Here is a 25,173-nt window from a genome sequence, read left to right as displayed (position 1 = left end):
TCCTGGGGCTCGCCTCGCACCCTAGGGTGTCAGACCTTTCCTGCTGACCTTCTAAGTTGTCTTTGGTGTGTGTGGGATCTGGAAACCGCTATTGCGGCCATTCAGAGGCTGCAAAGCCCACTCCTGGTTTGTTGGGCTCAGGCTGGGTGCCCTGCTTGTGCCAGGACTGCATTGCACTCCCACCCTGTTGCAGCAGACCTTTCCTGCCAACCTTCTAAGCAAATAATCTTTGGCTGGAACATTGTTTGCTCTGTGGGTCCAGATGCTCTACAGCTTGTTTAGAATCATTACTTAAAGGTACGTAAGTGGCGTTTTGGGGACAGCTTGGGAGAGTCCTTTATTCCTTTTTCTTTTATTGCCTTTATTCCACCATCTTGGCTCCCCTCTCCCCAGTCAAGTCACTGAATTTTAGAGAAAAAAGGTACTTTAGAAATTATCTCTGCCAACTCCATCATTTTAAAGATGGCCCCCCCCAAGATTTGTTGACCTAACCCTGTTCATACAGCTAGTCAGTGATAGATTGGGCAATATAATTCAAGCATCCCTAATTCCCAACTTAGTTAATGCTCTTTCTGAGGACCATATCGTTGGTTATATCTATATGATTTAATTTTCATATCCAACACCAATGTAAATTTAATATAAATGTATATATCTGTTATAAACTGTTATAAAGTCAAGTACTCTGCAAAGGTTTGGGGCCTGGAAGCTGAAAGACCCTGAGTAATAAGATATAGTGTTTTGCCAGTATTCTTCTGACCTTTCCCTCTCCCTTCCCTCTCCTCTCTCTCCTTCTCTGTCTACACACACACACACACACACACACACACACACACACTCTCTCTCTTCAATTGCAAGGCAATTGGGGTTAAATTGCCCAGGGTCACACAGCTAATAAGTGCTAAGTATCTGAGGCTGTATTTGAATTCAGGCCCTCCCAACTGGAAGGCTGGCGCTCTACCCACTATGCCTTATAGCTGCTTGCTCCATTGACAGAATTTTTTATACCCTGAACTTTCTGAATAGTTTAACTTGATAGAATAATGGAATGTTAGAGCTGAAAAAAAAATCTCTGAAAGATTAGATAATCCATTAAATAATTAGATAATCCAATCTAATCCAAAGATTAGCTAATCTAATAAAAGATTAGAAAATCTAATTTATTTTTCAAATAAACAAACTGAGGCTTAGAGATGCTTCCTTACATAGCTACTTAGTAGCAGATTGAAATCAATACATCAAATTAGCCAATCAAAGAAGTATTTATTAAGAACTTGTTAAGGGTCAGTTTTGTGGGGGATTTTTGCTAAGTACTAGGAATATAAATGAAAATAAAAATCCCCTACCTCCTTCTCCCCCCCCAAGAAGGTCATATTCTAGGAGACATGTAACTAACTAAGGAAATACAAGATATGGAGTGGATGGAAGATAATCTCAAAGAGAGGTTCACTAGCCACTGGAGGGAGGGGAGGTGGGAGATGACTAGGAAAGGCCTCCTGTAAAAGGGAGAATCTGATCTTTGAAGGAAGCCAGAGACACTAAAGCATGAGGATAGCCTTTGCAGAGGTAAGTCTTCGTAGTTGTACTTCAGAATGAGTGATGAGGCATAAAGTGTAACACTGGAAAGGTAGAAGAGCCCCTGCCACTTATCAATAGCTTTAAATACCAAATATGGCGCTGTGTATGTGGTCCTGAAATGAGTGATGAATGAATGAATGAAAAGCATTTATTAAACTCTTACTATGTACCAAGCATTCTGCTAAGAGCTGGGGATATAAATAGAAAGACAAGATAGTTCCTGCTCTCAGAGTTCTCTCTCGAATAGATGGAGACAATGCACATTGAAGGTTTCAGGTGTAAGTCATATAGAAAGGCCCAGGAGTCCTTAGTGTAGAACAGCACAGCAGATGGTAATGTGTATTCCTTAGTGTCCTTTCCGTAGAATAAAATGATGTCTTTATGACACTGGGCCATCTTGGAGTTGGTTGATTTAGAAGCAATGGAGAGTGACGTGGTGGGTCCTGGAATTTAGGAAATTATTTCGGCAAATGAGTGGAATATTAACTGAAATGAGGAGAGATTTAAGGAACGGAGACCAATTACAAAATTGTTGCAGCAGTCCAGTTGTGAAATGATGTGGATTAGAAGTGGAGTGGTGGCTTCATGAGGGATTTCCATTTTTCAACCAATTATTAATCTCTTTTTATCAGTTATCATCCATATGGAGATTATATTGTTTGTAAACAAATGATAATTGAATCCATGGGAGATAATGATATCATCAAATGGAAAAAAGAAAAAGAAAGAAGGGCCCAAGACAAAGGATAAGGATGAAGAACCGAGAAATAAGACTAAGAAAGTGCAGTCTTGTTAGTAGGAGGAGAGCCAAGAGATGCTGGTGGTGTGAAAACCTAGAGAAGAATAATATCCACAAGGTAGGGTACTCAAAGGTGATACTGCAGAGAAGTCAAGAAGGATGATAACTGAGAAAATGACACTAGATTTGACAGTTAAGAGACCACTGGCAACTTTGGAGAAAGCAGTTTAAATTGAATAATGAGATTAAAAGCCTGTGTATAGAAAAGGGTGAATACGGATTCATAGGGTGGATGGCTTTCATGATTTTTCTGAAAAGGACGAAATGGAATGGTAGCTAGTGGGGTTGGGAGGATCAAGTGAGGAATGTTTTTTTAGAGATAGTGAGACTTGAGTGTGAAGGCAGGGCATAAGTACCTACTACCAGATTTTCAAGGTTTGTTGCTGATTGTCACAGAATGATGATGGGCTCTGTAAGTGATGGCATCTATCAAAACTAATCTATAAAAAAGAAATCATCTTTATAGAGATGATTGCCAGATCACTATGTTTTTCAATTCAAACTGGATATCTCACATTTGTCACAAACTTAACATGTCCAAAGTGAAACATAATATCTTTCTTCTAAAACCTAAAACCTCATCTTTTGGGGGTACTAATCTTTTGATTTTTAGACATTAATACTGAAAGCCTTAGTATCCTTTCTGTTGCCTAAATTTTCAACCTTGGTCTCATTTTCTTTTTTTTTTTTTCTTTTTAAAATTTTCAATAATATTTTATTTTTCCAAATACATGTAACAATAGTTTTCAACATTCATTTTTGTAAGACTTTGTGTTCCAAACTTTGAGATGATTTGGATAAGTTAATGAACTCATTCCTAAATTGTACAGTTAAGAAATGGTCTCTTTCCCCCTCAAAAAAAAAAAAAAATCTTTAAAAATGAGTACTTAAACTTCTTCCCCCTAAGCTTTCTTTGCTCTCTATAAGTGTCATGCTGCCAAATATTTCCAAATCTAATCCATGGTTTTGTTGGTGATATATTCTGTCTCTATTCCTACCTCTTTACTTTTTCTGCATTGCCTTTTACTATCCTGATCCCTCTCCCTTCTCCCAGCCTTCCTAATAGTCTTTCTCTTAAAATTACCATTTTTAATATATTTTGTATATAGCTATATATGTATCTGCACACACATTGTTTCTCGTTACAAAAGACAAGAATTTTTAACTGCAGGGACACTTTTTTTTTTTTTTTGTCTTTGTAGTGCCTATGACAGTGGCTAACATGTAGTTGATACTTAATAAATGCTTGATTATGATTGATTGCTCCTCTTTGGCCACCTTCAACAATGCCTTTCCATATATAATCAGTAATGATTTATACAGTTTCACCATGGGGTTATTTTCACCTTACTCCAAATTAAGCAGCAGTAGGCCAAGACAGAAGCTTGAAATGAGTAGCTTTGGAAAATGTTTTATTTATTTTGAGGCTTTCTTTGAATTTAATGTTGAATTATACAAATCAGAGAAAACACAGCCTAAGATATATTCCTTCTCCATCTGTAAAAGTCAGTTACCTAGATATAATTATTTGTAGTAAGAGGAAATTCCAAGTTCAAAATTTTAACTCATACTGCCTGCAAAAATGATATTTATTCCTTAACTGCCAGAATAGATCTCTTTTATGTGATGGGGGAAAAAAATAGAAGTGAGAAATTATTTTAAACTTACTAATGGAAAAACAGGGAAAATAGAACTAGTAACACTATCTGAATATAGTTGTAGTTCTCAGTCATACTAACAGACTACATGCATGTGTTCCTGCTGTTTGAATGGAATCATTATCTCACTGAAATGGGAATATCCTCAAATGTCACAGATTACAATTTGGCCACACCTTCTCATCCTATACAATTATTTTTACTTTCATCCCATAGATGTTCAAAGAGTATCAGTCCTAGGTGATGTAGAACTTTCTTTAGATTTTTTGATATCCATGGGCACTACTGCGATGGCTTGAACTGTTTGCTTATTTATTTATTTATTTTTGTATTTTTGTATTTTTGTATTTTACTCTGCCCACGTGGCTGGCTGTTTAATCCAGTTAGGGCCCTAAGGGGCTAAATGGGGTGTATGACATTAGTAATTTTAAGATGCTTATAGAAACCTTAGTTGTAGATACAAAAATCAGTATAGATTAAATGTACTAAGGCTCTTTTCTTGGTAACTGCTGTCTTAACTAATGTCAAGAAAATGCTGTTATCAATCTGATGCTATTATTTTTGATAATTATTTTCAGTCTATTGTTATTGTGCCTCCCTCCTCCCTGCCTCCCTGCCTCCCTCCTTCCCTCTCTTCTTCCCTCCCTCATTGATTCAATCTCTATTCTATCTACAGGACATTCCATCACCCTTTTTAGCCTGGAATGTATTCCCTCTTTACTTTCATCTGATAGAATAATTTTCATACTTTAAGATGCAACAAAACCACTATCATTTACAGGAAACCTTTTTTAATATCCCTAGCTGCTGGTATCCACTCTTCCTTAATTACCATTTAAAAATATTCTATTATTTTTTATATATTCTGTGTGTACTTGTATATACATATACATATGTATATGTATGTGTATATATATCTTCAAAAATGCTATTACTTGCTGGCAGAAGGGTCCCAGTTAATGACAAGGTTATCTCATTGCCTGCCAGATATTGGGAAAAATGTCTGCTGCATTAGAAGCGTCCATAAGTCCAGACACTCTCCTAGGGGACTCTTACATTACTATTCAATAGAAAACATTAGCATTTCCGTCTCAGAATTAGTGAGGACAGTTCTTGGCCTCTGAATATAATAGAGCATTTTAATTTGAGAGCTAGAGGGAAGAGATGGCAGGTGGGAGTATATTTGTTATTGGCATGGGGACTCCCCAAGGATGTGGCCTTATGGTGTAGTAACTTGAACTTACAGACTCTTGTCTAGCTCCGGGGAATATCACACACCTGCTACTCCTGATCTAATCACAGTAGGAAGAGTGCATAGAACTGGGACAGATGCTATAGAGCCCTTTTCCTAAGAGAAGAAAGAGCAGAGGGCCCAGGTTCAAATTCTACCTCAGATACTTACTACTTGTGTGACTTTGTAGAAGTCATTATAAAATGACCTGTGCAGTCCATTCAGCACTAGAACTTCTCTTTATGGAGCCAACTCACCTGTCTGAAGAAGGTAGATGGAGGGAGGTGGCAGCTGGGAGGACACAATAGTTCTTGTTTTCCCTGACTCTAGAATGTAGAAACATTGTGCTGATTGTGCAAGTAATAGCCTATGGCATCTGCAGCTAAGGACATCAATCTAGAGGACATCATAAAGGTAAACCCTTGTATTTTAGTCAGTTGTTTCTACTTCCTAAAAAAGTGCCAGTGCAATAATATCACCTGGATTTTCATAGCCTAGGTCTGCTTACAGCTTATCTTCTTTATTATACAACATGGCCTTCTACCCATAAACCACACCATTCACTACCACTGTATTTCACCTTATCAAGCTTGGGTTTATGCTGGTCCCTGTTTCTGTAGTTGCCTTCAAATCCAGCACTGATTGTGTTAAAAAGAAGAAATAACACTGCTCTTCCCAGAACTTTCTGATAATTTCTTTTGTGGCTGTTGCCATCATACTCATATTCCTCTAATTGTTTTAACTACTTTCTCTTCTCTGATAAAAATAGTACCATATAGATTCATTCTTAATATAGCACCTATATGTTTCCTTTCATTTTAATGCCTCTAAATACATTTGTGATCAACAAAATTCCCCATCTGTAAAACAAGAATTAGAGTCCCTGAGATAAATTAATTTTTAATACTCCTCTATTTTCTCTTCTGATTATTCTTCCCACTCTATGACTGGGGGCATTCCCCAAGGTTCAGCCTCTGCTTTATCTCTTTAGCTTTCCCCCCACTATTGTGGTTTTAGCTATTTTTTCTATGAAGATTGCTTCCAGTCTATATCTGCAGCCCTAACTTTTATCTGGCATCCCCCAGAAAATTTCTTAACATCAGCATGATCTTTTCACTGAAACCTTACTACCAACAATAATTCACGTTTCTAATATTAATGACTGGAGAACAACAGAAGAGCCATTTTGAGGGGGAAGGGTAAAAATTCAGTCTTAGATGTGTGTTTCAGTTTGTAGTTAGTCACCATGAACCATAACATCCCTAGTCATTTAAGTTAAAAATGTTAGAGAAGTCTTTGACCCTTTCTCACCCCTTCCCCTATATACAGTCAATCACTAAGTGCCATAAAGTCTCTTTCCATTCCTCTAAAACGTCATTTTTGCATATTGTCCCTTTTTCCAAGGTCTTCAGTGACGTCTCACTATTTATAAATCAAAATCGAGAACCTTATCTTGACAAGCAAAACCCTTCACAGAGTATTTCCTACTTTTCTTTCCAGAATTATTTCCCACTATTCTCTGGTATAAACCCTGTGTTCTAGTCATGGTTATTCCATCCATTCCCTGCCATGCTCTGATTCTGGCTCTCACGCCTTTGTGCATACTGTGTTCCTTATTTCAAATATTCTCCCTCCTCCCTGCCATAACTGATCTCAAAATTAATCAGTGAAGAAAAGCATTTAGTATGCACCAAGCAGTGTAATGGGTGCTGAGGATACACAAATAAAGATAGCCCTTGCCCTCAAGAAGCTGAGTGCACCCAGGCAGAGTGGCCAAAGCTCTGGATTTGGAGTCCTAAAGACTGGAGTTGTAATTACACCTCAGATAATTACTGTGCCATCTTGAGCAAATTCTGTGGAACTCAGTTGTCTCATGGAAAAATGAGAGGTCTGTTGTTGATTACTTCTAAAGTCCCTTTCAGCTCAGAATCTATTATTCTTTAAGAGACTACACATGAAGGGTAGGAGTCACCAGTCTGGGGCCCTTTGGTTCCCCATTCCCCCTCTCCCCCAAAAAAGCAGAGATTTTAATTGAAACTAGTATATTTAGAAATCCTTTGGAAATCAGTGATAGGATGATTTAATCATGATTTCAGAACTAGAAAATAGAAGGAGAGAGAAGAAAGGATGGAGGGAAAATATAGAGGGCTGGCAAGTAAATAGACAGGAAATAGAGTGTAAAATATAACTTGGTTGGAAACCACCTGGAATGGTGTTTAGGTGAAAGATACATAATTCAGTTCACTGGGGCTTCAAATTGGACATCCATAAATGAAAGGATTAAAATCTCTAGAATACAGTCAAGTGACTGGCAAGAGCATAGCCAGGTAAGAGTGGGACATCAAATCTCAGTTCCTCCATGAAGCCTTCTCTGATAACTCAGTATCTTCCCTCTTTTTCCTCTTCCTCAGAGTGGGCTTAATTTCTACAGGAATGATTGCCAGAAGCATTAATTTGGTGCTTATCATTTATTGTCCTATTAGTAATCACATTTTGAGTCTGTATCTTCCCAATTAGAATGTAAGCTCCTTAAGTGTCTGCTAAGTATATATGGGACACAAGCACAAGAGGACACTTGATAATTATTAATTAATTAATGGTATGTGTTAATAGATTAGCATCTTTTTAAATAGGAACTACAAGAATGCATTTGAAAACAACTGCTTCAAGATGTATTGTGTCACAACCATAATGAGAGATCTGTGAGCAGAGATATCTACAAAACATATTCTGAGAATATGTGATTATGAAACTTAAATTCAGGAGGCATTATAAATGTAGGGATATCAAAATAATATTAGCAAACACCTTGGGTAACTAGGCTCTCACACATACAAATTAAACTTTTGAAACAAGTTTTTAAGACACACCACAAGATTAAGAAAAAGAATCTCAACAGTAAATATTTATCATCTACTATCTAAGACCCATATCATTTTAATATTCTATCACCAGGTTAACGTAAGTAATAAAAAATAAAATTATATATAAGTGTGTTTTTTAAAGATCACATTTAAGAACTTGGTAGCAAGTGTTAATGGTTTTTTTTTTTTTTTTTTTTTTTTTTTTTTTTTTTTTTGGCTCCTCTTGTTCATTTCCCATTCAGAAATGCAAGAAATATTCATTGAGCATGGTTAGGATGAAGACATGTTCCTTAACCCTTAAGGAACTTCCAGTCTAAATTTGAAGGAAAGTCTTAAAATTGAAAAATTGAAAAATGATATAGTAACCGCAAAACGCTCTAGATGTAATGAGCTCCTTGATGGGAGAGACTGTCCTTTACCTTTACCTTTGTTTTGGTTTTTTTGCATCCCTAGTACTTAGCAAAATGTTTAGTACTTAGTAGGTACTTAATAAATATGTATTGATTAATGAATGTGTTCTCTAAAGTAGTACTTGACAATAATAGTTTTACTTGTTTCTGATCCTTTTTCCTACTTCCTAGAGAAAGAGAGACAGAGACAGAGACAGAAACAGAGAGAGAGGGAGAGGGAGAGGGAGAGGGAGAGAGAGAGAGAGAGAGAGAGAGAGAGAGAGAGAGACAGACAGACAGAAACAGAGAGAGAGACAGACAGACAGAGAGGGGGGGGGGGGGGGAGAGAGAGAGAGAGAGTGTTTGTGTGTGTGAGTGAGTATGTGTGTGTGTTTGTTTTTAAAGTAGGGGACATCAGCATACATTTGTAGCCTGAGGAAAGGCTATTATCAGCATCTTGAAAGCCTTGGAAAATACCCCATCCCCTTCAGGATGGCTACAAAAGTCTTCATAAATCTCCTGCCATATTCTAATTAAACCTGAATTTCTTCAAGTGGCAACATTCAAGATAAAGAAAAAACTACTTTATCATATTTAGTCTGTAGAACAGAAGGCTTACTGGGAAGGATAATAACTTCCTACAAGTATTTGAAGGGATATTACAGAGGAGAGGCTTTGTGGTTTATTGGACAGAGGACCAGGCTTACTCAAAGAAAACTGGGTTCATGCCCTGCCTCAGATGGACACACTCTAGGGATATAATCGTGGGCAAGTTACTTTATCTCTCACTATAATGAACAATTTCATAAGACTCTAAGCAGACAGTCCTCAGCAGTAGAGAGAATTTCTGTACCAAGCTTCCAGACAAACATAAACAAAACATGTAGAAAGGGGATTAGATTTCTTCTACTCGGTCCCAGGAGATAGAACTAGAATCAACAAATGGAAGTTGCCGAGAGGCAGGTTTCAATTTGGTAGAAGGAAAAACTTCCTAATAATTTAGTCAGTCAGTAAACATATTTAGTATATGCTTTATACCAGGCAGCTGAGTTGCAGAGTGGTTAGAGCATGGGCTTGGAATCAGGAAGGTTCATCTTCAATGAGTTCAAATCTAGCCTCAGATATTTGTTGCATGACTCTGTGCAAGTCACTTAACCCCGTTTGCCTCCTTTACCTCATATGTAAAATGAACTGCAGAAGGAAATGAACCCCTACCCCCAGTGCCTTTGCTAAGAAAACCCCAAATAGGGTTATGAAGAATGGAATATGACTGAAATGACAAAAAATGACAAAACAATAGTAACAGTAATGTACCGGACACTATGCTAAGCACTGGCAATGTAAAGAAAGGCAAAAGACATTCCCTTTTCAAAGCTATGGGAAAGAAATGGGATACTAAATCAAGAACTGAATTTCTTGTCTTTGGAGTTCAAGTAAAAGTTGGATGACCATTTGGAGGAGTGGAATGGGTAGAGAGAACACTGTAGAAGGAAATTCTGTTCAATCTGATGTCTGATTCTAACACTTCCGAAGTCCCTTCCAGCTTTGAGATTCTACAATTAATATAAAATTTTATAATGTTATTGTTTTTTTGTTTTGATTAATTACATTACTAGTATTTCTATAATATCAGTTTCTACTATTTTTCATTTAAATATGTAATTCTTCAACTGCATTTTGGGCTAAATAGCTTTTGTGGCCTGACCTGTAAACCTAGCCATTTATAATATTATTGATATGGAAAGATGAGAATTCTTAATTCCAAACAAGTGACACACAAATGAACTTTTGGAAGAAAACAGTATCTGTGTTGAAGATGCCAGTGTGTACCTTCATTGCCATAATGGCCAACTTACTCTTATTGAAACAAAAAGGATTGTATATTAGTAGCATCATCACAGATTCAGCTAGGAGCCAGTTTACTAAGCATATATGAAACATTTGTGGTTATTGTAAAGAACCAGAGAAAAGCAAAAGCAAAAAAAAAAAAAAAAAATCTCACAAACTAGGAAAGCAGGAAAAGGAAGCAAAAGGTAAAGAATAAAAACCAAAAGTCATTAATAGCTATAGTGGCACAAATCGAAAATGGAATGGATAATGAAACAGAGGGAGGGGAGGGCAGGAAACCAGACTAAAAATTAAAAGCATATGACTTAGAAAAACCATGGTTTATAAAGGAAGACCTCAAAGAAAATATAGCCAAAATCTTATGGATGTTATTGTGTCTATACGATGAAGAATTAGGTAAAGAAATATAGGAAGGTTTAGGAATATGATGCTGAATGAGGAAAGTAGATTACAAAGAATAACATGATTTAAGATGAGCAAACTCCCTGTACCATTACGGGTTGATACCTTCTCTGCAACTTAGAGTTTCAGAGAGTTACCTAGAACTAAGGAGTCAAACAAGTGCCTCTATAGTAGATTGAATGTAAATGGGAAATGTTTAACAAAATAAATACAGTTGTTGTGTCTGACTTTTTGAGACCCTGGGAAAGATACTGGATTAATTTGTATTTCCTTCTGTAGTTCATTTTATAAGCTCAGTGAGTTATACAGTCAATATGACTTAGATGTAGAATTTTAATCCAGATCTTCTTTGATTTGAATCTAGCTTTCTATCCATTATATATTGCTACCTTTCTCAAGAAAAATAGAAGAAAAAAGAACTTTAGGCTGATCCCTAACCCAACTGTCCTTTGTATTCTATAACGTTTAGAGGAAATATGGTAGAATAAGATCTGGATTTACAGTCAAACTTCATAGTTTAAGTGCCTCCACTGATTTAATAACTGAGTGGCCATGGTAAGTTATTTATCTTCTCCATGCTGTAATCTCCTCATCTCTAAAATGGGAATACTCATATTTGCTTTATCTACCTCATAGGAATATTGTATTTCAAGCTTTCCACTTTTTGATGATGGGGATTGCTAAATTATGGATAATCCTGACTGTGGCTCTCTGGTACTTGAATTCTTTCTTCATGACTGCTTTCAGTATTTTTTCTTTGACCTAGTAGCTCAGGATTTGGATTATAATATTTCTGGATCAAAGGAAGTAATGCTTAAAAAGAAGGAAACACAAATGTCATCCTGTTTAAGGACTTCTTCAGCCAAAACAAAGAAACTTCCTAGCTAAAAGAATAGAAAAAAATTACAGGAGCATCAAAGCTGATTTTTCTTTCTTAGAAAAGTAATAGCAAAAAAGGAAAGAAGGAAAAAACAAGGAAGGGAGAAAAATAAATAGAGAAACATTCAGAGACAGAGAGAGGGAGGGAGAGAGATGAAGAGAATACTAAATTTAATTTGAAGTGTGAATCAGTTTTTACTTGCCATAGATAACTATTTCTAAAGATTTAATATTATTTGTTGGAATACACAGGAGAGCTGTTGGAATACATAGGAGCCACCTGACAGTGGCTGCTGGAGATCCAACCCAGAATGGGTCTCCTCTTGTGAGAGGATGATACAAGGAGACTGTGAGGTAGTTGCTGTTCTCTGACCTCTCTGACTGAGAGACCGTTGCATTGTCTGACCTCTCTCCTCTTCCCTTTGCCTCCAATTTATCTCATTCCCAATCCGCAATACCTGTGTCAGCAAAGGCTGCCCTGCAACTACTTCAGATGCTATGATACACAGCTGTGGAGGCTCTCGGAGAAGTGACCTGTCCCTTAACAATTATTGATGATGGTGATGATAGCTAACAATTACACAGGCTTACTATGTAACAGACCCTATGCTAAATATTTTACAATTATTATCTCATTTGATCTTAGACTATAATCTGAGGAGATAGTGTTATTATCTTCATGTTATTAAGGACACTGAGGCAGGAGAGCCAAACTGACTTGTCCAATGTCTGAGGATAGGTTTGCATTCAGGTCTTCTTAACTATAAGCTTAACTATAACTACCTTGCTCATTACCTCAATTCCCTGCCCCAATACATGGAAACCATGAATCTTGTGCTTTTTATCATGGCTTTCTTTTTCTTGAGAAGAAAAACCAACATTAATGTACCTCTCTATCACTGAAATAATGATAAATTTTTAACATTTTAAGATTTAGAAGATATTTTACATAAATCATCTCATTTGATTATCATGATATTCCTCTGAGGTTCCATAGATAACTTTATTTTACAGATGGAGAAAGTAAGACTCAGAAAAGCTCTTACTTTTGGTTCTTGCTGTTGAGTATTGTAGAGGGATCTTGAGCAATTATTTTTCTTAGGACATAAATGGTTTTGTTGTATTTGCCTGAAAATTTGATGTTGTGAACCTATCAATATGTATGTGTGCTTTTTACTGTGCATTGTTTTTGTTTTTCTTGTAAGTAAGACATAATATCTTGCTTTCCAATACTGCAAAGTTAAGAGGCATAGTGATTGAGAGAGAAACCTCACTTTAGAAGTGATGTTCTGCTACAATGATGTATAGCAACTGTCTCCACTGCCAGGGACTTTTTACATGCATCACTTCTGACAATTGCTGTCAAACCTTCCTGCTTTGTTCCTCAACTGATTTCTTGAGGGTATGTAGTTTGGTATGTCTCAATTTGCTCATTATTGTTTATATTCACCATTTGCTCTCCACCTTTTTGCTTCCCTATTATACACTTACCTATTCTACCTATCCGTTTTCTTTAATTTCTTTCCTTGTTTATGTTCATCTTTTGATTTTTTTCTCTTAATTCTTCTGTTTGACATCAAAGTTTTTACCCAGTTCTGAACTTTTCATCAGGAATAGTTAGAAGTTCTCTATTTCATTAAAAGTCCATTTTTCTCCCCATTTATTATGCATTAGTTGCTTGGTCTACACTTTTCTATAAATGTATGTATATGTAGAAATATTCATGCATATGTGTGTGTGTGTACATATATGTACAGAAACATTTTTTCTAATTTTTAGTGACTTTGTTGAAGAGGCAAATTTTTGTGCCTATTGTTTTAAGCTGTTAATTTCATTTCCATTTCTTTCCTCTAATAGTTCTCATTTCTTTTCCATTTTCCCCAATCATGTTCTCATTTCACTTATGAAAAAAAATTATTTTTTTAAAGTTGTGCTTCATTTCTTGGAATTCTAGAATCCTTCCAGGAATTTGTGACTTTTTTTTTTTATGCTTAAAAATTATTCTCTACTTTTGGATTTGTGTCTTGGGTGCCCTTGGCTCTGTGCTAGCTTTTTGTGGTGAATTTTTTTTTTTAGTTTGCTCCTTCTTCTAGCCTACTTACTGACTTTGGATTTGATATTAGGGTTAGATTCTGTACACTTTTGGACGGAAGGTCTTGGAGATTTTAGCATCGAGTTATTGCAAGCTCTTAGGGACAGACTAGGGATTTTTAAAAAGTCAGTGCTTCCAGAGTGATCTGATCCAGGGCAAAGTCTTAGTGCTTCCCTCTGTCTAAGCTCTATAGGTTCCTGACCTGAGTTTAGATCTGAGCAACAATAGCCTGTGGCTGGATTCAGCCTGTACCATCAAGCTGGAGAACTCTGCTGGGTCTGAGGACAGACTCATCATTCTGGCTTTTCATGTACAGGCTGAAGCCTAGTAGGCTAGAAGCTGGAGCTCAAACTGATTTGCTTGTAAGGTTTGACTCACACAGTTGCTGCCTGTTTCTAAACTTCTTCCCCAGTAGACCAACCAGAGTTAATGATTGTCCTGAACTTTATCCTTGCTCACATGTCCCCTTTTCATTAACCCCAAAGTTGGTAATAGGCAACAGAGCCTCTGTTTAGCACCTCTTCCCTCCGCCTTCATGACATCACAGTGCCCCAGTATGATCTCCTCTTCCCTGCCTTAGTCCACAGCTTTTCCCTCTGCTGAAGAGCTTCGCTCAGTGAACCTTGGCTAGACTGCATCTCCAGTGTTCACAAATCTTTCTATTTCCTTATTTCACCTGGGCTGAAAAAATATTGACCGTGACCTTTTTCTTGGATTCCCCCATCAGGATTTGGTCTTCCTGATCTATTTTGAAGAGTTTTGATGAGGAGCTCACAGAACTTCTTCCTGCTCTTCCATCATTTTGGCTCCATCTCATACTGTTTTATTCTTACTTGTAGCCCTAGCACATAGCACAGTTCTCATACATAGTAATTACTCAATACATTGTTTGATGATGATAATGCTCTCCTTTCTCACCTTCATTAAATTTACTCGTGTCATCCCCTTCAGGAGGCCTTTCATTGTCTTCATCTTCTCACCCTCAATAAAGCTTTTCCAATAGCTAAATGTTATCATCTATGTATTAGTAGATATTTTGTCTTATGTGTTAGAGTATAACCTTGTTTTGGGCAGGGATATTTTGCTTTTTCATTTTATCCTTAGCACTTAACCATGTATCTAGAGCATAGTAAGTACTTAATAAATACTTGCCAATTGGTCATAATGGATGCTGAGGAAATAATATATGGATCTCTAAACTCCTAGATTATCACCTTAAACATTTTTTATTCTTTTGAAGCTGGTGCTCAAAACAATATTGGATGGGCTTTTGGTCTGGGATTGGAGAGACTGGCCATGATCCTGTATAAAATCCCTGACATTCGCTTATTCTGGAGTGAAGATGAGAGGTTCCTGAAACAATTCCGTGTACCTAATATCAACCAAGATGTACACTTTCAGGTAAGAACATTTGCAAGAATTATTTAAACATGTATTTTATTACGAGTTTGTCACAATGCTTAGCACAGTGCCTGACACACAGTACATGTTTAAGACATGTTTAATAATCATTTTATTAGTGAGAATGAAAAGATTGAGAACTTGAAAAGAAGCAAACTTTAACAGTCAATAGTGGATTGATAGAGTATTTTTTTCTAGTTGTGATTAGAGAACAGTCTTCATTGATAAGGTAATAGAAGTAGTAATGCACTTATCAGTGATAAGATGTTGCTGTGGTAGAAACTGATGATCATTTGGAGAGATTAATGGTTCTGTGGTAATGAAAATAACTTGTATTTATATAAATATTAAAGGTTTTCATAGTCCTTTCCTCAGAATAACCCTGTGACATATATGGTATATGTATTGCTGTCAAGAGCAACATATAGAAAAAGAGATCAAAGATCTGAGATGTTTCTGCTATATCGATGTAGTTATGATCCCTCTAGATAGTCAGGGGTAGTAGTGGAAATGAATTTGGACTGTCCAGAATCTATTCACTGTGCTATTTGCTAAACCAACCAACAGATTGTTGATCATTAATATCCCAATCCAAAAGATTTCGTAATATACAGATTAAGATGGTAACTTATACAAAAGTGACTGTTACTCATTATTCTAAAATCAGACTCTAAAACTCAATTTTAAATTAAAAAATACATATATACAGTGGCATTAATTCCATTTCTGGCCATATCTAGCATTCCAAATTTTGGCCAGTCAGGTCATATTGCTTGCAAGATATCTAAGTAAGGGAAGGATGAGGATAACAGATCTATCAATACTTATGGAAACACAAGTAATATATGTATGATAGATCAATAACCTCATGTTGAAGATATTCACTTCATCAGTGTAAGAAAATGTTCAAGATTATGTAGATCTTCTCTGCAGAATTTGTGGAAAGATATAGGCAAAAACTGAAAAATGAGAAGGCATGAATGGATTGTAATTAGCTCTGGCAAGAAGAGTGCCCATGTTGACATCATGAATTTATGGAAAAATGGATCTGTTCTGGTAGCAAAATTGTTGTGTGACTTTGAGCAGATTTCCTTTTCTCTCTGTATCTCAGTTTCATCTTCTATAAAATGAGGTGGTGGTTCAGAACGCTATCTGAGGTCCCTTGTAACTCTTAAGATTCTGTGATTTTAAATTACACTTGAGAGTGATGTAATAAACAAACTTCCCACATTATACATCATTTCCACATCTTCATGTTGAAACTTATTATTTGTATGTCCTTTGCCACAATGGATTTTAAGCGAAGATACAGCACTTTTTACTTTTGATGAGTTCTTCAAACTATTTTTTTTGGTAATTGTTTTTTGCCATTTGTGGTTGTCAAATTGAAAGGTTGTTGTGAATAAACATATGCAGTATAAATGCATGTTTTAAAAGTTGCTATTGAATCTAAGAATTTACATTTAAGTCAAGAACTTGCCTATGAATTTAGGAATGATTTTGACAGATTTGTGATTTAAAGGAGGCAAGAAAGAAAAATACAACAGGAGGAGGAGGAGAGGCAGTGACACAAATAAAACCACCTATTAAGCAGTCTATGATAATATTACAAAAACCCTGGTTAAGGCAAAAAATGAAGGACAGGATGTATCTAATTTAATACATGCATACCCTGTAATTGAAGAGCTTGACTCTTCAGGTCAAAAAAGGAGAAAAACACTCCTTTTGATTTGGAAAAAATTAAGGATTTGAAAAAAGGTTGCACTCTTTATGGGGCTACATATCTTATGTTAAGATGTTATTAGATAGTTTGGCTTATGAAATCCTAACCCCAAGTGATTGGAAATCCATAGCAAGGACATGTTTAGAACCTGGACAAAACTTGTTGTGGCTTTTGGAATATCATGAATTATGTAGAATTCAAGCCAGATGCAATAGGCAAATAGGAGTTAATGTACAAATCAGTAGGTGAAGATCAGTATGGACAGAATTCAGAACAAATTAATTATCCCATAATAGTGTATGAGCAAATTTCTTAGGCTGCAATAAAAGCTTGGGGTTCCCTTCCCAGACAGAAAGATGGAAGTAAAACTTTCACAAAAATAGTGCAAGGTCCCAATGAACCTTTTGCGGATTTTGTGGGATGTTTGCAGGCAGCTATAACAAGAATCACTGGAGAAAATGCAGCTACACAAATAATGACCAGACATCTAGCTAAGGAAAATGCCAATGAGGCTTGCAAAAGAATTATATGGGGACTACACAAAGATGTTCCTTTAAAGGAGATCATAAGATGCTGTGTCACAGTGGGCACAAGTGCTTATTATACCCAGACTATGATGAACATGGGAAGACAGGGTCCCTCCTGGCAAGGGACTTCTAGAGAGAGTTGGCGATGTTTTCAGTGTGGAAAAGTTGGACATCTTAGAGCTCAGTGTAGATATGGAGATAGCGTGAGAGGACAAGATGAGATAAAATCCAAAACCCCATGTCCAAAATGCAACTGAGGCTTCCACTGGGCCTCAGAATGTAGGAGGTGGGGCCCAACTCCAAGATATACAAAAGACAGATGGGGCATGATAGTAACCAAGGTTACACCCAGAGAAGTTCAGGACTCTGATGTGTTCTATCAGCCCAAAAACAATCACATAGCAGAAAGGGATTACATTGATTAACCAACAGAAAAGCAATCAGATGGAAGAAAGGGATTACAATTGGGGAAAATAGAGGTTTTTTAAACCAACAGGACAGTGTCCAGTGCAAACAGCTCCAATGTGATTGCCAGATGATGAGGAGAGATTTAGAGAGTGATAAATAGAAGGGACTAGATAGATTAACTGCCTGGGAGAAAGGGTTTGCTTGTATTCCTACAGATGGAGAAGGAAACAGATATGTGGCAATGAGCACCTGGAGAGAAAGAAAAGGAGACAAACCTCAAAACAAAGGAGAAGATTTAAGAAACATCTGAAACATCTGACACTGAAAGAGCATGTCTGATGATGAGACTGTTGCAGGACTTGAAAACCAGCAGGAATCATTGGATTCCTTGAGATGAAAAATTGTTGATGAGACTACTGCAGGACTTCAAAACTTGCAGGAAATATTGGATTCCTGGCACATGAACTAATGGACAATAGATTTCTTTTGGACTATCTGTAGGACTTATGGACATGTATAATTCCTCATGTTGATTCATGTTATTTGTTACATTACTACTAGCCTGTGTTAGTTACTATATGTTTATGTAATCTGTGTAATTATGTATAATGCCTCCCATATTGATGGATTTATGTATACCTGTTTCAAGTGAGCCCCTTCAGAAACCTGCTAATCTGATTTGATTTCCCATTTCCTTTGGTATTTTCATCTCCCTGAGCAGTCAGGGAGGGCATGATCACCTTCTTTTTGGGGTTCTCACCTCCTTGAGAAGTCAGGGAGGTCATGACCTCCTATGCTCTAAATCAAAAGAAAGCGGGAGATGTTAGAATTCTTACAAGGTGCTAAGTTAGTGGAATTGATAGAGACAATGGTTGTTTAGCAGGGTGCTTTACAATTCTCTAGATGTACTTAGTACTTACTACAGTTCCACAAGATTCACAGCTTTAAGAAAACATATGTAAGCTAGGAGCCTCAACCAGGATTGACTCTGGAAGATTCACAAGGCAGGATTCAGTTGAAGAGATTCACAAGTCAGAGAAGACAGTCGGGCAGAAAGAAGGAAGAGAGAAGTGGTGGCAGGTTGTCCTGTGGAGAACACTGAAACCAAGATCTGGAAGGTCTCCATAAAACTAGCCGTGCCCCAAGTGAGGGAGACAAGATTTTGAAGGAGACAGTAAAGGATTTGGACTTTAATTCCTGGCTGCATTTGAGGTGATTATTACACTGAACTGAAACTAAGGCTGCTCCAGAGACCCCAAGAAACCTGCTCCCAGAGAACATTATATTTTAGAGAAGAGCATTGCAAGGTATTACTGTTATTTTGTTGTTCAATCATTCAGTTATGTTTGATTATGGCATATCAATCCTATCCAGGGGTTATCTTGGTGTAAAGATAATGGAACAATTTTCCATTTCCTTCTCCAAATTATTTTACATATGAGGAAACTGAGGCAAACAGGAATTTTTGTCCAAGATTACACAGCTAGTTAAAGTGTGAGGCCAGATTTGAACTTAGGTTCTCCTGACTCCAGGTCCAATGCTCTATCTATTGATCCACTTACCTGCCTCCATGGTGTTAGGAATAGTAGGTGCTAAATAAATCCTCTTCCTCCAGTAAAAAGGAATAGAGAAAAAAAAATAATGTGGCAGTCTAAACAACTATAAATGTTCATGTTGAATGTTGAGGAACAACAATTTTTATGATTAGAAAGGATTTTTGAGATTTTCTAGCCCAGTTCAAATTAGGAAACTGATTCCCACAGTTCTTTACTGAATTGCTCACAGTGAAATAGTGATAAAGTTCCAATTTGAACCTTGATTTTCTTTTTTTAAATAGTATTTTATTTTTCCAAATACATGCAAAGATAGTTTTTAACATTCACCTTTGCAAAATCTTATCTTCCAAATTTTTCTCCCTTTCCTCCCTCCTTTGCCCTCCCCCAAATAGGAAGTAATCCATTATAGGTTAAATATGTACAATTCTTCTAAACATATTTCCATATTCACCATGCTGTGCCCACAAAAAATATCAGATCAAAAGAGAAAAATAAAAACACTAGAAAGGGGGAAAAAGAAGCAAATCAATAATAATAAAAGATGAAAATATTATGCTTTGATCCATATTCAGTGTTCATATCTCTCTCTCTGGATATGGATGGTACTTTGCATCATAAATCTATTGAAATTGCCTCGAATCACCTCATTGTTGAAAAGAGCCAATACAAGAAAGAAAAAAAAAACAAGCAAATAATCACAAAAACAAAAAGGTGAAAATATTATGCTTTGATCTACATCCAGTCTCTGGATGCAATTATCATTTTCCATACAATGCTATAGGCTTTGAATCACCTTCTTGTTGAAAAGAGCCAAGTCCATCACAGTTGATCATCACATAAGCTTGTTGTTACTGTGTACAATTGAACCCTGATTTTCTGACTCCAGATCTTGTGTATCATGTAATAGTTAGAAGTTGCCACTGGATTGAATCTCTGTCTATAATTTCTATCTTGTCCTAATCTATTTGCTATCCTGACTACACTGTAGGGTCTTTGAATAAAGGAAATGAGTTACTTTTGTTTTTTTTTTTTTTTTGTTAGCCTACATCTCATTTATAATAGTGATTAAATGAGCCCTTTGAAGGTTGGAAAAATACCTCCATGGTATAATGGCTAGGCATAGCAAAGTCTAAATACATGTTTTCTTTCTTTCCTCTTCCCTCAATAGAAAGGAATAAATAGATCAATATTTCATAGCAAAGGAATTGTAACACTTGTAAATATCCTTTATTCCAGCCATATATGAAGAACTATGAAATCTGAGTACTTTTTTCTTTACTTAGCTGCAAACATTAGCGTCATAATAATCCTAGACTGACTCGAGACCAAGTTTTAGTTCCTTCTATTATCTTATAATGTGACTATAGTCAGTTTGTGGACAAGTTAATCATCAATGGGGTTTCATTTCTCCATAAAATGAAGTTGTTCTATTAATGATCTGTAAGATATTTTCCAACTTGAAAACATTTCTAGTCTGAGATTGTTAACAGATATGAATTTTACTTCCCTAGTGTATTCTATGACATCTTGTATTAAAAGCCACAGGTTAGTAACTCTATTTTCATCTGTTCCAATGCCTCTTTGTCTTTGTTGTCCTTGTGTTTGCATTTTGGATTTTGGATTTTGCATTTTCCTAGTATTCTAAAGATAAAGATTGCATTCTTAATAGTTTTGTCCTCTACCAGCTCTATTTGTGAACTGATGAATTTTTTCTGTTTAGTTCCAGAATACCCACTTGGGGGGAGGGAGGATTTCAAATTCAAAACTAGACCATAAATTCAACAAAAATCATTGAGTTCTTTCTATGAACAGAGTACTATGCTAGATGAAATGCATAGTTTAGAAAACGCAATCTCTATCATTTTAGAGTTTATAATCTAGTAGAAGAACATGCCACATAAAAAATAAACATCTAAAAATTTTTATAAAACCCTTCCTACCTTTTACATAACTTATATACTTTCCCAAACATCTCTTTGAGGTTATATTATCCTTGTTTTACTGATAAAGTAACACAATTAAGTAAATGCCTAGGTGGATCATGGAGTTCAGATTCTGAGCATTTGATTTTCCCCTCTGCCATGCTATATCATGTAATATGTAAGTGCATTGATTAGATACAAAGTGAGATCTGAGGAGTAGAAAGGTTAAGAATGGATATAGTCTGTGGCTATAAAACAGATTTTTTTTTTTCCTACCAATATTCTAGGAAGAGGATGGGCAGTAAAACAGATAAAATCACCTAGAATAGAAAAAAGTCCCTTGCAGCTCTGATTTCTATCATCCTACAGAAAGAAAGGAAAACCTCATTATTGTTTCCATAGAGACTGTTCCACAATACTTTATTCAAAAGAGAGGAATATTGAGTTTATCTGAAATGTTCTAATCTAAATATTGCCTGTATTTCCATAGAGAATTAACAGAAATAACTAACATGTAATCTGTTGTCATTATTGTTCACTTGATTCTGTCATGTCTGACTCTTCATGATCCCATTTGGGGTTTTCCTGGCAAAGATGCTGGAATGATTTGCCATTTGCTTCTACAGGCAAACAGAGTGAAGTGACTTGGTCAGCTAAATGTCTAAGGGCAGATTTGAACTCACAAAGGCGAGCCATCCTGACTTGAGATCTGGTGCTCTATCCACTGGGCCACCTAGCTGTCTAATTCTCATATCTACCTCTAAGAATTTTTATCTTTCATAGTTCATCTCATGACAGGTTGAGACTTTAAAAACCCAAGGTTTGGAATCCTATAGTTATTAGTTATTACTATTATTATTATTATTCTCTTCATCCTCAAGTTATCCTGTATTTTCTTGTGTATTTACATATTGTATGCCTTCAAATAAAATAAGTTCCTTTAGGTCAGTTTTTTATTTTTTTGTCTTTGTATCCCCAGAGCATAACAGAATGCTTTCTACTAGGGTTTAATAAATGCTTATTTGATTGGGTTGGATTAAATACATCTAAGTAAATTCTAATCATCACCAAAGATTAATCTCAAATGAAAGATTTAAGAACATTTTCTTGAGTTGCCCTAATTATTAATGCATTCTCTTGCAATACTTAGGTATTTTAAAACTCATAAAATGGTATTGCTTCTTGGACTAGGGGCCAAGAAATAAAACATATGGTAAAGACTCCAGTTTTCCAGATAGTCTCATCTCAAAGATGAATATTTAGAAAGAATTCCCAGTGCATTTATTTGGGGAGAAACATGAGAAAGCAAGAAAGGGGGGGGGGTGTTACCTTGAAAATTCTTTTGCATTATTTATTTAAGGCTTCCACAATCATGAATACAGCAGTACCTGTTCTGCATTCTCATAGAATGATAATGTCACTATAAGAACCCCTATGGCTTTCTCCTTTCCACCCTTGTGCGCTTAGATTTGCATCTATAACATTGTATTATCATAGCTTTTGCATTAAATATACCCTACGGTAATTCTGTTGCAATCTTCTCATATGATACAGATATCTAGTTTGATTTTGTGTGTGTGTGTGTGTGTGTATTTTTAAAATTCTCACTCAGTTTCCCAATTAGCACCTTGTTAGCTATATACCTGTGACACAAACAATTGTGTTGTAGCTTTTAACCCTTTTCTAAACACACATTCTGTTGCATGGTTGATTTAACTTCAAACCAAGGATTGCCTTTTGGTTATGGTCGAGCCCTGTTTTGATCGTTGATGGGGAAAACCTGCCCTGACAGTTTAATAGATACCAGAAATAAAACGAGAAAATATTGGCAGGTTCTATGGACCCAGGGAAGACATTTGCACAGACTAGCAGCTGTGTATACATGCATTTCTAGCTCCAAATCTCAAAAATAAAGCTCAACAGGGGAGCTAGTCATTTCCATGAGAGTTTGTGGTTCTTTATAGGAGAGATTCTGAGGCTCCCCCATTATTATATCACTCTGAAATAACTGACATTTTATAATATCATTCTGTGATTAGCTTTATTTCCTAGAGTAGAAGAAATAAATAGGAATTGTGGCTGTTTCATTTTCAGATTTTTCATCAAGATCGGGTAACTTCACACTTAAATAGTTATTCATTTATTATATTTGCTTTCACCTCATGCATCTATTAAAGGAAAATATGCAACTATTAGTATGCAAATTGAACTTGGGTTCCTGAACAAATGAAGTACAGCCTCAAACATTATTTATCCCCTAATTAGTTTTATTATACAGAGAAGATAAGCCTATAAGCACATGTACATGTGTGTGTATGCATGCACACATATGTGTGTGTGTGTGTGTGTGTGTGTGTGTGTGTTTGAAAAGATATAATCACTGGGGATCTGACTTAATTTAAAGCAAAGGTATTTTTGTGATACATGAGTGAAACTCCTTTCAGGCATTAACTTTAACCTTGTTTGATTTCACTTCTTTTTCAACTACTAAAATAACTTATAGTTTAAATGGAAAGAATTATTGAGTCACGTAATTAAGAGTGTAAGAAAACTTTCCACTAGATTATCTGTCTTCTTTGACAGCATGGGCCTTCATTTTATTTCAACTTTGACTCTCCTTTGATACCCTATACAGATCTGGACACATAATAGATACATAATAAATTTCTTTGTATTTGTAAAAACAAGTAAAAAATCATCGGAGTTCTTGTCCCTTCAATCATACATAACCTGGGGGAGTTGGGGAGGGGAGAGCTACCATAAAATCTCATTACTTCAGGCTCTGGTATTTTGTAATCTGGGATGATTCAAAAATGCTGTTATCATTTGACTGTGCAGACTCTATGGAGAGGAAAAAAGGGATTTGTTAAGTGAAGTAATGATAGAAACAAGAAACATATTTAACTTATTTAATAATAAGGCCTAACAAATTATTTTAAATTTCTACAAAATTTTTTTTTCTCTTATACTGATAGCTTTCATTTTTATATCATCTTCATTTCCAAGTAGGTTCTTCCTCTAATCAACATCCCATCACTTCTAGCAGAAACATAAAAGGAAGGGAAAAAACAGAAAACCAAACAACACAGTTATCTCATCTCATGGTGTGTGTAGTACTCCATTCCACCATGTAGAGAGTGTGGTTCCCTTTCTCAATTCTTCTCCAAGGCCAAGTTTGTTCATAATTACACAGTGTTTGGTTTGGGGTTTTTTCTGTTATTGCTATTGTAGTCTTTATGTCTGTTGTAATTCAGATCCTCTCTCCTTTATTCATGTCTTTCCATGCTTTTTAAAAATTCTTTATATACATACATATATTATATATGTGTGTGTGTACACAAACACACACAGAGAAATATATGATGAGGTCCTAAGTAACTAGCTGGGATTGGCAGAGAAAACTTAAAGTACTGATACGATTACTTCCTGAGGCTAGCAGGGAAGGACACTGATGGGGATCAGTTCAATCTCTGTGGAGATCTTGGGTAGCCTCATCTTGTTGTGTACAGTCAGAAATCCAAGTTATCCAAGTCCCTGAAGTTAAATTTCCCCTATAAATTGGTCCATGGCTCATGTCACCTTTGCTGAATCCTGTTTAGCCCATTATTGTGTTCTGACTCCTGATATTTTTCTTCCCATCCCCTTGCCCCATGTCTTTATCTTTACCCCATCCCTCCCTCATGTCTCATGGTGTTTTTCTCCTTCCTACAGCCAACTAATTCTTTTAGGGTGCTAAATACGTCTATGATTTAGCCTGCTGGTCAATAACATATTTCCACCTCATAGAGTATTTCCTTTCTCCTGGTTAATTATGCGTTCCACTAGGAAACCTATCTTTTCCGTTGTTGTTATATGCTCTCCCAAATCTATTTCATATTTTCCACTCTTGGTGTTTA

At 36.1% G+C, this 25,173-nt stretch overlaps 1 protein-coding gene across 3 annotated transcripts in view; it reads left to right on the top strand.

Annotated features, from left to right (window-relative positions):
* FARS2 (phenylalanyl-tRNA synthetase 2, mitochondrial) overlaps positions 1 to 25,173 on the top strand; it is a 477,886-nt gene that overhangs the window by 228,808 nt on the left and 223,905 nt on the right. For all 3 annotated transcript variants that reach the window (XM_031946905.1, XM_031946906.1, XM_031946904.1), the window contains exon 4: positions 14,981 to 15,141. In XM_031946905.1, the coding sequence (XP_031802765.1) occupies positions 14,981 to 15,141 (161 nt within the window). The remainder of the gene's footprint in view (positions 1 to 14,980; positions 15,142 to 25,173) is intronic.

The sequence above is a fragment of the Sarcophilus harrisii genome, chromosome 1 (assembly GCF_902635505.1).
Source record: "Sarcophilus harrisii chromosome 1, mSarHar1.11, whole genome shotgun sequence".
Lineage (NCBI taxonomy): Eukaryota > Metazoa > Chordata > Mammalia > Dasyuromorphia > Dasyuridae > Sarcophilus > Sarcophilus harrisii.
Note: the sequence above shows the minus strand (reverse complement) of the source record. Positions and strands in the feature narration are given on the sequence as shown.